At 41.2% G+C, this 13,369-nt stretch overlaps 1 protein-coding gene and 1 long non-coding RNA gene across 2 annotated transcripts in view; one reads left to right on the forward strand and one right to left on the reverse strand.

The window, feature by feature from the left end:
• LOC137857846 (uncharacterized) overlaps nucleotides 1–5,134 on the forward strand; it is an 18,543-nt gene extending 13,409 nt beyond the window's left edge. Inside the window, exon 3 of the long non-coding RNA XR_011097287.1 lies at nucleotides 5,042–5,134. This is a non-coding gene — a long non-coding RNA (uncharacterized lncRNA). The remainder of the gene's footprint in view (nucleotides 1–5,041) is intronic.
• Nucleotides 1,481–12,467, reverse strand: E2F8 (E2F transcription factor 8). Its single transcript, XM_068684896.1, has 13 exons — nucleotides 12,213–12,467; nucleotides 11,852–12,112; nucleotides 11,438–11,594; nucleotides 10,072–10,377; nucleotides 9,253–9,414; nucleotides 7,662–7,799; nucleotides 7,125–7,334; nucleotides 6,285–6,372; nucleotides 5,504–6,008; nucleotides 4,327–4,545; nucleotides 3,354–3,486; nucleotides 2,897–3,216; nucleotides 1,481–2,210 (listed from the first exon to the last, which is right to left on the reverse strand). The coding sequence occupies exons 1-13, from the start codon at nucleotides 12,390–12,392 to the stop codon at nucleotides 2,037–2,039; spliced, it is 2,853 nt and encodes a 950-aa protein (XP_068540997.1). The 5' UTR covers nucleotides 12,393–12,467; the 3' UTR covers nucleotides 1,481–2,036.
• Nucleotides 12,468–13,369: the final 902 nt, after the last annotated feature.

Genomic DNA, 13,369 nt, shown 5'->3' on the forward strand with positions numbered 1-13,369 from the left:
GCCTTTCTCCTGCCCTAATTTGGGCAGACAGGCACGTTTCACAGGGGAAGGCACATACACTGGACTTTACTTAAATTTCATTTAATTTAATTTATTCCTTGTCATCTAAGATGAATGTGAGGCTTTATCTTTTGTCCTTCAGCACTGAAGAGACTCCAGTGTATGTATCTAAACACGCGTGGCTTAACTTAAACTGTTTAAAATTGCAGAAGGGGAGAAGCAACACTCAGAAGCTGACATCGATCTCAGCTAGAAAGTGGAAACGAACTGTGCTGCCTCTTGGCTGAGGCAAGACCTCTGTTCTGTGAGGTTTCTCTTCCCTTCCTTGTTGATGGTTTAAGTTAAAATGTTCGTTATGTCCCCATACAGCACAGTAAAGGAAAAAAATGCCATACATGTACTACACATGCATAGCGTTACTACAACTTCTGCTTCACAGCTGATCCAGGCAGATTAGGGCTAAGGACAAGGTAAACATTTCATGGAGCAGTATTATGGCCTCTGCTGTGGCAGGCTGTTATGAAAGATTAATAAGATAGTGTTATACATTGATCCTCTGCTAGGGTAAGTTAGAGCAGTGTTTAAAACTTAAGGTGGACTGAAGGAAAAGGTAGTGAAGCTTTAACCAAAGTTCTGCCTTAGGATATCTCTATCAAAAAAAAAAAAAATTAGTTTTAACAAAGGAAGGAATTCAGGGAGACAAGTCCTTGAATTATGTAATTCTGTATAAAACTAGTAATTTTTTTTCTGCTCAAGTATTTGCAGCACAAGGTGGTTTCTGCTTTGTCACTTATTATTTTGGGGGCAAGAGCAGATAGAACATTATTGAACTCGAAAGAATCTAGCTCATCTCGATAGTTGTGAATGGGTTTTCCGAGGTTCAGACTTGATTTTTTTTTTTCTCACTACAGTTTATTCTACCACCTTTCTTCTGTACCAGGAGTGGTTTGGGGAAGTTCAAGAGAGGCAGAACTCACTCCTTCTAGAAGCCAGACTTTACATTGTAACAGTGAGGAGCTGGTGCTTCAGGAACCATGTCTGTGTGATTTCTGTCACGAGCTGTTTCACATAGATACAAAGCCTTTGGGAAAATAGTAAAGAAACTTCAGCTTAGGCTTGAAGCCTGTCCACTATTAAGAGTACCTATTTCCTGTGTGTAACACAGCAAGTATCAGGCTCAAATTCTAACAGAGCAGAGGCAAGGTAATATTACCTAGTCTTACTGAAATTGGCTGTTAGTGTGAGGCCCAAGCTATATTACTTCTCCATTCCTTAACATTTCAACTGCACTTGATGGAATACTTTCGGTACTTCCACTCCTAACTATCATGAGAATTTTCCTCTAATTAGTATGGGGAAGCTCTACAGAGAGTTGAAAAATGGAGGCTGAGGTACTGAAATGCACCTTTTTGATGAAATACCATTGTCCCTTTCTTCAGATTATACACACCCCTAAAAAGAGTCCAGTACAGTATGTTACTCAACTCCAGTAATTTAATTTCATTAAACAAAAAAACTGCCAAAATTTGACAGTTTGATGTAAGTTGAATCTGAACAAATTGATTTTACAATGCAGTATAAATAATTCTTAACTTATATAAAACTTGATTAAGATTCTTTTTACTAACTTTACAAAAGAGCATTATCAAACATAGGAGCAAAAGAAATTTTAACTATGGTCTTTTTGTTAAAACAAAATATGTACACACTCACAGTATTTTCTTTGTGCAAAATATGTACTGACAGACTGTACCTTTCTGTACAAAGGCAATTTCAGTTACTTTGCATAGCAGAAAAGCAACACAGAAAACACTCGATACATAACGTTGTTGCTATAATTCCTTAAGTAAGTCTTTTGGAAAAAATATTAGACACTAACTTTCTCATTAAGAGCCAGTTTTAATTCTAAAGCATTAAGGCTATTCCAGTATTGCAGTCTTGCCAAAACACGTTTTGTCCATAATACAATTCATTGTGTGCAGTGTGTTATCAGTAATTACGCCTGTTAACACAGTCAGCAAGTTGATATCCCCAAACTAGTCTTCTGACACTTCAAGTTTTCGTTGAGGAATATATAGGGTTCCTTGAGAGGTTCTGTCAGTACCATCTGAGTTTGCAGACAGTGTAGATACTGTGTTTGGCCCTCCTGGTGTGCGGAAAAACATTTCTGTTGTTGTCTGGGGCTCTTCGGGTTCCTTTGGAACACTAGGCTAGAGAAGAGAGAGAGTTTACTTTCATTTAAGAAAAAAAAAAAGTGAATTACAGTTTTAGGTTTCTGCAGGATATTAGCAAACAGTTTCCTGAAATTTTTAAATTAACAACTCTACAGAGAGAAATAAAACTATTTATTTTCCTTGAAATATGTATATCTATACAAAATGGATTAAATAGAGAAACTGCTTTCTCAAATCTGTCTTCTATTTTTAGCGCAAACAGACCTTAGGCAATACAGTATTATATATATTACACAGAGAAAACTCCATAGGAAACAAGATTCTGTTATAACGCTCTGCTATCCTATGAATAAAAGCTACAATTAAGTATTTGAGAGTAAATTAGGAAAGTATTGACAAGGAAAGATAAAGTAACAGATCTGTTACTTTAAGGATATGTTATCTCAGGTTCATCCAAAATCTTCTAAGACAGTTGTCTCTTCACACCTTGTCATTCTCCAGCTGGCTCCACATCCTCAACAACTAGGATATGTGTTCTTCCTTTGTAACCTCTCACTTACATTGTACTTATGCTAGTCTTCACTGCTTTTTGTGGTCACTAGTGATTTATAAATCAAGATTGAAAAAATATTGGTTTAAAAAATTTACTTGCAGAAAGGAATTACTGCACTATTATTTCCCACTGGGCACATAGTCAAAGAAGTTGCAATGTTTTTACTTACCTTTTCCTCTTTTAAATTCGTGTTTTCTGAGCTGTGGTTACTATTTTCTGCTTTTGGAGAGATTGGTACATGCTGAAGAACAGGATTTGCAGGAACTTGCATACCAGCAGGTATTAGTCCTACATGTTGCAGTGTAAAGTTCAGAACTGAAGAATTTGGATTTTGGGCAGAACTGGTGTTGCTTGAAGTGAGACAGGAGTTGCTTAGTACAGGTGCAGCAGCAGCTATAGAAGTTGGTGACAGCATTATATTCAGGGATGTTATGTGAAAAGCAGGAATGTTAACTGCTTTCAGTTCAGATGCTGTCACTGGAATGACACCTGAAACAGAAAAATCAAGTGTTTAAGGAATTAAGAATTGAGGCTCTTACACTGTGTCTTCTGGACCTGAGTAGGATCAGTCTGGCTCATTGTCCTTTGAACCAGACAACTGTGTACCTATCTTGTTTAGTACTCACCAGCAGGGGGTGAGCTGAAGGAACTGTGCTGTAACGAACATATCCCAGCTTTCTCTTTATTAGAAAGGCTTGCTTTATTGCCATGGTGGGTGCAGTGAGTTAGAGGAATAAGGTAGCCAGATGGAAAAAAGTTCTGAAAAAGAAAGAAAACGACATACCTTTACCCCAAAGATGTAACAAACATGCAAGTATTTCTACAAACTTGTATTCCCCTTGCCACCACCTTATTCTTTATCCTCCCTATATTCCTATATTCCATGCCTGTACTAACTTCTGACTGAAGGTAGTCTCAGCCACACATTGCCAAACAGCCACACATTGCCAAACAAGACTGTTCTAGTCCACAGAAATCAACTGGCTCAATTCCCGGATGATATCCTGGGAGAGGAACTGTCAGTCCACACAGTACAATTAGACTTGACAAAAGAAATCCTTATGTGGAATACTACTTTTGGACAGAAGAAGCACCTGGACTCTGTAGTCATCATGTCATCTCATTCCAGGATTGTGTTTTTTTACGACATTGTTATACAATCCTTTTGCATTTACAAGGTCTGTTTTTGTCAGCAGAACTGTTCTTGATATTCAAGTTCTCTGTAGCAGGAAGTCTTAAGTGCAGAACACAGAATTTTACATAGATTCCACTGTAAATGAAAGTATTTGAAATGAAATGTACACAAACAACAGTCTAGGAAGGTATAGTATCTTAGCATTGCTTCTGTCTGCTTAGGCTTAGTTGTCTTCATCCCATTCAAAGCCTGAAAGTCATTTTACTACTTCTTATTTGTGTACTTAATTCAGAAATAGAATGGCCCTACATTAAGTTTTTTTCTTAAAGCACACTAAAGATAATCCAACTAAAGGCAATCTATATAGATGGAGTTCATTACAATTCTGTTTCTTTTGCAAATTGTTCCAAGTGGTGTTTTTCTAGGTAATGACAATCTATGTTGCGGTCCGTGACAAAGCTTACCTCATGAGCAGGAATGGCAAATGCCACAGGAATGTCTTGTTTAGGTTTGGTTCTGGTGTCATCTTCTGGAGCATCTGCTCTTTTACACTGGTCAGAGCAACTTGCCACACTTAGGTCTAATGTTTCAGATTCGTTCTGTTTCTCTTCCTGGAAATTGTCCGTTTCATGATTCATTTGTGAGCCACTGGAAGGTGGTCTTTCATTTTTAACGGACTCTCCCTTTAAAAAAAAGTATATATGAAAACAAAGGTAGACATTGGGAAGGACTTGACATTCTCAATTACAGGTCTATGACAACATTCATATGTTTGAAAAGAGAGTTTGTGCTATAAAAACTTGTAGTCTGTAAGAGAAACAGTTCTATGTTATCCCCTCTTGTTCCTTCACAGCAGGCAGATAGTTGGTACCACACACAGCCACATCACTCTAGTAACATTTCACGGCTGTTTTGACAAGCACAATTTAAAGCAGACTGATAATTTACAGACACTAAAACATTCAGCAACTGAGAAGTGGAAAATGATCCAGACCTAGTTTCTACAACCACATCAAGTCTATCTGAACCTCTTATTCTCTTACTGTGCTGTATTATTATGCCTAAAACGTTAACGAAGTACAACGCTGGAAAGAAATATTTAGAAGGTGTCAGGATGTGGGAGACGTTACCTGTCCAGTAACTCTCATGTGTCTACTTTTCCTCCCAACACCTGCAAAGCCAAGAATGAATGTCAACCCTTCTACAAAGATGAGTAACCTGAACTGCTCCAGAATCATATTCTTAAGTAGGTAAGTCTTGAAAAAATGTTTTGGGAGTTGTTTCTTTCTGAAGATATCTGTACACTTTGACGCGTTCTCAGAAACAGCAGACAACCACAACTTCATCTTTTAACTGTTTGCATACCCTCCAAAATTATTCCTCAAAGGTAAAAGAACAGGTATTCTGAAATTCCAGTACAGAATATTTATACTGCAAGAGTTATACAAGTCTGTAGCACAAATGCCTCTATAGTCAGCTAAAGGATTATGTATTTATAAGGTTACTCCCTTGTCTGGCTTCTTTACGATTAATTTACAAATTGGACAACATTGGGCAGGCTCCTAAATCAGTTTGAAATAAGAAGGTGGCACCATCTTTAGGCTATAGAACAGGTTAAAAAAAAAAAACAACAAAACTTACCACAGAAGTATCAAGGCTTTCCTCATCACTTCTATACTTTTTAATCAAATTATTCTCTTGTAATGCTTGTGGTCTTTTAAGGCACCTCTGTGATGAAGATTCAGATTGCATAGATGTCAAGGACTTTGGTGGATCATCTGCAGCTATGTGATTGTCCACTTCCTTGGTGGTTATTTCATTTAAGACTTTTGAATTAATACTCTTAATTCCTGTCACATTAGCACATGGTAGAGGCTGTAACGTGAAACTTGGGCTGTATGTTGTCACAGTGTGGGCTTGGGAAGGATGCAGATATATTGCATATGAAACGCCAGAATGAGTCTGAGGTAGTATTACTGGTGATACTGAACTGTGGCTCGGAGATAAGACACCTAGTGGCTGAGTGAGGACTGACTTCTGAGAGGGTGCTGCAGTGTGAGTTTCAGGCTTGGGGGCTACCTCAGGTGAGGACAGATTATTTTCCAAAGTGGATCTTGGCAATTTCATTTTCATCCCTTTTGCTTTCCTTAAGAAGAAAAAAAAGAAACAAACAAAAATGCCCAAACAAGTATTTTAATATCTTCATTCAGAAATACTAATTATTTTCTGTAATACTAAGACTTACCATGAACTTGTGTGTCTCAACCCACTAAACAGAAAATAGTAAGTAAAAAAAAATAGCCTGCACTATCAGGGCTTATTGTTTTTTGCTGACTATTGCCTGACTCAAAACAAGTATAGTTTGAACTTAATGGTCAGTGACAAAATACAACTTGTCAATATAACGCTTCTGCAAACTTACTTTGATGGTCCTTCCAGCTGATGTTGAGCGATCGCTGCAAGCTGAGACATTTTACTTGTGTAAGCTGATAAATTTTGATCAGTACCTGCTGCAAGGGGGAAAACAAAACAGATGATGTATCACACATGTAAGTTTTCTACCTTGAGACGGCATTATTTAATGTGGCATACACGTTTAATGAGAAGAAACTAAGACTCCGTTCTATCTATAAACTCCAACCCAGACTTGATTTGATCAATTGGATGGTAACTTGCATCAAAAAAATATTAAAGCCTCAGTTTTTTTTTTTCTCCCCTCCAAAGAAGACACTTAACAAGAACACAAACATGGATAGGTAATTTTCTGGCAATTTTATGGAAGACAGAACTGCTGAGATAGCAAGATATAAAATGCAGCTTCCGCAACCAGCCACAGTTAAAAGCAGTTCATAGAGAAAGATACAACATCTAGAGAGTAAACTATACTACATAAAGTTTGTAACCAGTAATATTTACATTGCAACTGCAACAGCACAGCACAGGCTGTGATGGGATTTCATCCATTAAAACTAGAAAGAGTTCTAGTAATTGCAGAGCTTATTCGCTGAACATGGATTATTTTAGATTTGTTTTCACTATCAATATTCTAATGCATCCGTTTTACAGGGAATACGTATTTCTGCCATCTTGTCTATTTCTGACTTTTTCAAACGTGTTTGTTGTAAGCAGGCATACTCACGCATCCACATCTCCTATGAGATGATGGCAAGCCTGGATATTTAATGCAAAACTCTATGTCCAAGTCATACTCAGGAAAAAAAAATAAACAACAAGAAAACAAATACAGTTTTTAGCTACATACTTGTGCTTATTTTAACTGGACTGGCTGGAGCAGATTGGATCTTCCTTCTATCATTTTCTATACTTTTAACCAACTTCATTAGGGACGGATGCCGAGTGAAGTTCTGCTTGACGCTTGACGGAAAGAGATTTTTTGAACACTGCTCTCTGGAAGCAATGTGTTCTGAAACATGTGGAATGGAGGTCGCAGAAGTTGTTTCAAGTTTTGCGTCTAAAAAGCAGAAGAAACAAAAGAGTAAGTACCTATCACATGCAGATCCAGTAATGTAAAGCAATTATTTGCACCTAGCTTATAAATATTGAAGTACTAGCAACAGCAAAAATGGAAATGCAAGAGTCACAATATAGGAGCATGTGCTATGTGGAAATATGTCGGACATTCCAAGAAATACTAGTGTGCTATGTCGTTGTGGACCAAATACAATGTGACTGTCAAAGACTCTCTGCCTAGTTTACTCTGTCTTTTGGTAAAAGATTTTCAAAATGAAGAAGAAAGCCCAACAATCAGCAGAACAAAAGAAAATGATGCGTAACCTACCCTGAATACTTGGCAAGACCTCAGGTCCCGTCCATTTGAATGCTGGTTTCCTACCTCTCTCCTCTGTAACGTGAACTTTCTTGATAAGCTCAAGGCTACTGAGAACGTTTGCTATGTCATAAAGTCTTCTAATTTTGGCTGAAATAAAAGAAAACAAATGTAAGTTGTAGTGATACTTATTAGCAAGATACCATGGATCAGATTAAAAATTTGACTGTGGCCTTTTAGCAGCTGAAAGGAAAAACCTTCTGAATTTCTTTATGAAAATTATTTTATGGAACAGGCATTTGTGCTACGAAATAATGTATCATATCATAAAATTGAAATTTAAAGTGGAATGACAAAGATCTATAAATCTATATAGTGGTAAAAATATGCTAAATGTGGAAAAACACATTTTCAAAACAAGTTAGGCCCTGTATACTGGCCAAAACTACACAAATTCTATAGTGAAAACCAGCAACTTCTAAAGCAGGTGTACATATGCAAGGAAGAACACTGAAAGTATGGAGAAGAGACACACTGAACTCCAACAGGATGATCATCCTGCATGTTTTTAACTGTGTTCAGGCTGAACGATTATGAAAAGGTTTTAGGCAGTAGTAGAACTACAAGTGAATTTTTTAACCACTCAGAATGTGCTTAATCCAAAGCTTCTGCTACTGAAAATGTAAAGTCTAGGAAGTCACAGAACTTCAGACTGCGCTTCTTAACCAAGAAGATGGTAAAATGTGATACCGTAAGTATTAACACATGGATGGCACAGCATGAAAATGCTGTTGGCAAGACATAGATGTTATGGAGGAAGAAGAACAAATGAAAACTAACAAAAAAACACTACCCACACACACTGTTTTGCCAAGATGCAATGGAAAGGAAATTACGAACTGAAACCAGCGAGGATCAGTCTGTTGCATAGTTTCACCAAAAAAAAAAAAAAAAAAAAGTAGTTGTCTGAGAAGCAAGGAAGGGTGTAATTTTCAATTAAATGTGAAATTAATTCTTAATGCCTCAAGAGCAGGCACATTTTCAATTAATATAGATATACCGGCCTGGACCTAGAAGTACCTTTACATTTGAATGATGAGCAAGAGGAGGAAATGTGCAGGGAACTGAAAGCAGGGCAAAAGAATGAAGAAATAATTGGCAGTTACAACATGGGGTTTCGCTTCCTCAAGCATTTAAGCTATTAGCAAGACTTTTAAAGCATTTCTTTAGATTTCCATCGAGTAAGTTATATGAGCAGAACACGGATTTGCATGATGCTAAGAAACATTTGCTGAAATGATGCCCATCTCTGTCACAGATTGCTGGAGAAATCGTTACCGATAAGCGGACGTTACTTCACCATGAAAGATTCCATGGACTTCTCTTATATGGTGCGTATGAATGACAGTGTACAGGTGGATCCCTAATAAAAACTGTGCACAGAGCTTATTGGGTTTTTGGAAGTTCAAATACAAATGGTAGTAAGATGACAACGTTTTATGCTACATAATCTTGTACTAGATATAGCTCATTTAGCTTACACTGTGTGTTTCTATTTAAAGCTTGATCAAAAAGCAAACAGGAACAGTAGCATTTTACTTACTTTTGAACTTGCTTTTATCTAAGTCTTCTAACTGATCTTCTCCAATCAAGATTTTAGCAGCAACTTCAAGGCTTACTATTTGAGGAGTTGATACAAGAAACAGCATCACAAATTTCTGACTCATCACTCGTAAAGACTTGTCTTTCCTGCTATTTACTGATGCTGCAGCAGACAGGAAAAAAGGATTAAAGCAGTAAGTGATGTGGCAGCTACAAACGCTTTTAAAAACACTGAAGAAATCTGTCAGTAACAATGCTGAGAACAAACAATACGGCAATTAGGCAAGACCAACACGGACTCCAGCATTGAGTCTCTACATGGCAAGAATCAGGTAATTAGGTGGATAGCACGTCTAACTACACAGCAAAGAGTGTGGTGTCTCCCTTGGTATACCCTTTCCTATCATCTGACTTGGACTCTCAGAGATGTTTAACTGTAGATTGTATAACAAACTTAACAAGCGTTAGTGAGCATTTCTCCCATGAATCAAACCTAAATTTTAAAAATTAATAATCTATGGTGTCATGTAGACTTTTGGCTTCTGTAACATCCTGCAGTTTGATTATATGTTGAGTGTGTTTGTTAGTTTCACCTGTTGTTCCCCCCTTGTTCTTGACCCCTAAAAGTAAAACACGTGTAAGAATCAAATAGGACAACTAGAAGAAAGTACAGCACTTCCTCCAACCACGAACAGATGTGGTGCTTTTCAGGCAGTAATGTTTTAGAAAAAAATACCAATAAGTGTTTTTTTTTTTCTATGGGCACAGATACTTATAATCATGAGTACATATTCTTCTTGGCATTGTAGAGAAATATTACCAGCACGAAATTCCATTCCTGGGAGCTCGACAAAACACATTTCTGAATTCTCGTTTGAGACAAAAGACCTCTGCATTTCTTCGTTTCTTTCACCATCTAAATCAAATTCATGCTCATACTCTCTTTTCTTGATCATCTGAATTTGTTGTGTGTATTTGTTCTCTTCTCCAACTTTTTTCAAGGTCTGCAAGGTTTTGGTGAGATTATGTCGCCCATGCCAGGCGTATCTGTTTTTGGCAAGGCGTCTCACCATGTGTAGGCTCTCTAGCACATTCACGATATCATATATTCGTCTACGTTCAACATCTAAAATAAAGAAAAAAAAAAAAAGGAAGATCAACATGATATCTTTACTACATAAAATACTTTTTTTCATTCATTTACCTGATACACAGCTTGCACAGAAAAATGAAGTTTCCTATACTTCCCCCTCCTAATATAATTCTCAGGCATTTTCACCAATGCCTAAGTACCAACTTGACTGAAAATAAATCTTACAGATCTTGCGGGCAAGAAAACAATTCTTGCTTCACACATGGCAAGGACTTGCTCTTCCAGACCAAGTTATTCTTGTACTTGTATGTCTTGTATTGTAGACCAAGTTCTTTTTGGTCTACAGTACAGCTTAAGATCTAAAGCTCACTGTTACCAGTAATGTCATTAGATGGGTCTCAATACGGATTTAAGAAAGGCATTTTTAATTATTCACTGCATCATTTTTAGATTGCCTTGTTAAATACTCTTGGAAACTCACAGTAAAAAACATACTGGCCTTTTCTGTTGTCTATTCAATTCTCATTTTTGAATAGGTGTTTTTTAACGGATGATATTTTGTACAGAAGTGTATGGATAGTATTTGCAGTTCATCCAATCTGCAGGATACTGTATTCTCGTAGCTCTTACAGAAAAAAAAAAAAGCTTCAGCTGCTAGCAACTTGGACTCTCAACAGATCATTGGTGCGATACAAGATAGCAGAAAGTAGTTTCTTGCTTTGATGTCATGATTGGACAGGAAACTGTGGGCTCAGCATCAGAAATGCTAGCTCCTGACATAGAAAAGTCAGCCACGAATCTTAGCCATAGTTTCTAGGTTCAAAAAATGCAACTGGTTATTTGTGGTATCTGCAGTAATGTAGATGTTTAATCTCAAACATTATTCAGAAGGTCTTGATTCAGTTCACCAAGCAAACTTGAGCTTCTTAAAAGAACTGTGGTAAGGACGAAGGCTTTAAAGCTGTGTTTAGGTAAATGTGAGAGTACACAGTGAGCATTCAAAATGTTATGGAGCAAGAAAGTAATAAACACAGAAGGGTGGTTTATTGGCACATTTGCATGAGGACGTATAATGGCATATACAGCAACTTACTGAGCTCTTCCGCTACTTCATCAAGGCAAATGTAAGTGTTCTCTGCAGTGCTGGGGTAATCAGGATATCGGGCTAGGAATTTATGACACAGTAACCCTAGGCTTTTCTCCTTGCGGCTTGGTTGCAATTTTTCATATTCGTCACAAGACAAGTGCTCCTATGCAGAAATAAGAAGAGACCTTGAAACATTTTTACACAAAATGTATAAATCGAACAACTTGGCAGCTGTGGAAGAAACACTCTGGGTGTTGTGTGTAACAGTGTGGCGTTGTTAGTTACATTTGTAAAGGCTGTAAAGTCAGAGCTGGAAGGGAAGGGTGGCAGTGTGTTGGCTTGGAGGTTTTTATACAGAATAGTCTTCAGGTAAGGTGTTTTTTTTTTAAAAAAGGCAAAGAGGAGACGCTCAGAGCCTACCTGCGTGCAGCACGGGGGCTGCCAGCCGTCCCCCGCGGCGCCTGACAGCTCCTTGCTGCGCTCCCGGCTGCGGATCTCGGGGCTGGCGGCGCTGATCAGCACCTTCAGGTTGGCGGTGGGCGTCCAGGGCTCCGCGGCCGGCCCGTCCCCGGGCTTCGGCGGGGTGGCGAGCGGCGGGCAGCCGGGCCGCAGCTCGGCCGGCACGGAGGGCGAGGCGGCCGCCTGCTTCCGCGGGGTGCCGGGCGGGGCGGGCCGGTTCTCCTGCGCCACGGGGAGCGGAGCGCGGTCAGGCGCCGAGCCGCGGGGCTGCCGGCCGGCCCCAGCCCTGCCCGCGCTCCCCCCGCCGCCCCCAGCCCCCTACCTTGTCCTCGTCCTTGTCCCTGTCCCCGTCCTCGGCCGCCTGCATCCTGCCGGGGGCGCGGCGCTCGGCCTGCGGGGACACGGCCGTGAGGCGGCGGCGCCCCCCCCCCCGCGGCACCCGGCGGCGCCTCCCGCCTCTGGGCCCGGCCCGCGCCCAACGGCCCGGCCCCGCCCCGCCCATTGGCCGCCGGTGCTGGCGGGCGGGGCGTGGCGGGAGCCGCTTTAAACACCGGGCGCTGCTGCGGCGGCGGCAACAGCAGCACCGCCCCCAGCTGCAGCAGCAGCGCCGATTTGAATCGAAGGCGCTGAAGCCGCCCGAGGCAGGGCGGGGCGGGCCAGCCAATGGGCGCGCGGCGCCAAGGCCCGCCCAGCCAATCGGAGCGCGCCCTGCTGCCCTCCGCGGCCCGGGCTGGGGGTTGGCGGGCTGGCGGCGCGGGAACCGGCGCGCGCGGGGCAGCGGCGAGGCGGGAGCGGGGGGGGGGGTGAGCGCGCGGCGCTCCCCAACGGCCGCAGCGCGCGAGGGGGCGGGGCCAGGGCTCTCGCCTCAGCTCCCCTCACCTCAGCTCCCCTCAGTAAAGCGCCGGTGCCCGGTTCGCCGGCGCGGTCCCTGCTGCCTCACCCCGGGGCTCCTCACACGGTGGCTGTCCCGAGGGGTTTCTGCGTGTGTCTGACAGCTCCCAGCCCCCGCCAGTGCCTCACCGTGAGCGTGCGGCTTTACCTGTGTGGGCTGAGCCACCTCACGGGGGTTAAAGATCGCCTGTGGTGGATCAACCGAGCCCCAGGACGATAAACCGGGATTATAGCGAAGTTGGTAAATGAGTCAGGAGTGCCCAAAGTGCAGTGCTGCTGTTGCCTGAGCTCTAGGTAAACACGCGTTCTGATCGCCTCCACAGATAAGTTTTTTCTTCAGCAGCCTGAGCTATGTGTTATGCTAAAGACAGCCCTAATCTGCTCTGTGTGCCCTGCTCACAGTTTTACTTGTACAAACACGTTGTCAACGGCTTGGTTTGAGCGTGGTCACGAGGCAAAGTCCGTCCTTTTACACCTGTGTGCTCTCCGGATGTGGTGCTGGGCTCCTGTCAGGCTGGATTTCAACTACTGGCTCCCGTAACGAAATGCACGAAGAGTTGTGCTGAAATAACTCTCACCAGGTGATCC

The sequence above is a fragment of the Anas acuta genome, chromosome 5 (genome assembly GCF_963932015.1).
Source record: "Anas acuta chromosome 5, bAnaAcu1.1, whole genome shotgun sequence".
NCBI classification, from domain to species: Eukaryota; Metazoa; Chordata; class Aves; order Anseriformes; family Anatidae; genus Anas; species Anas acuta.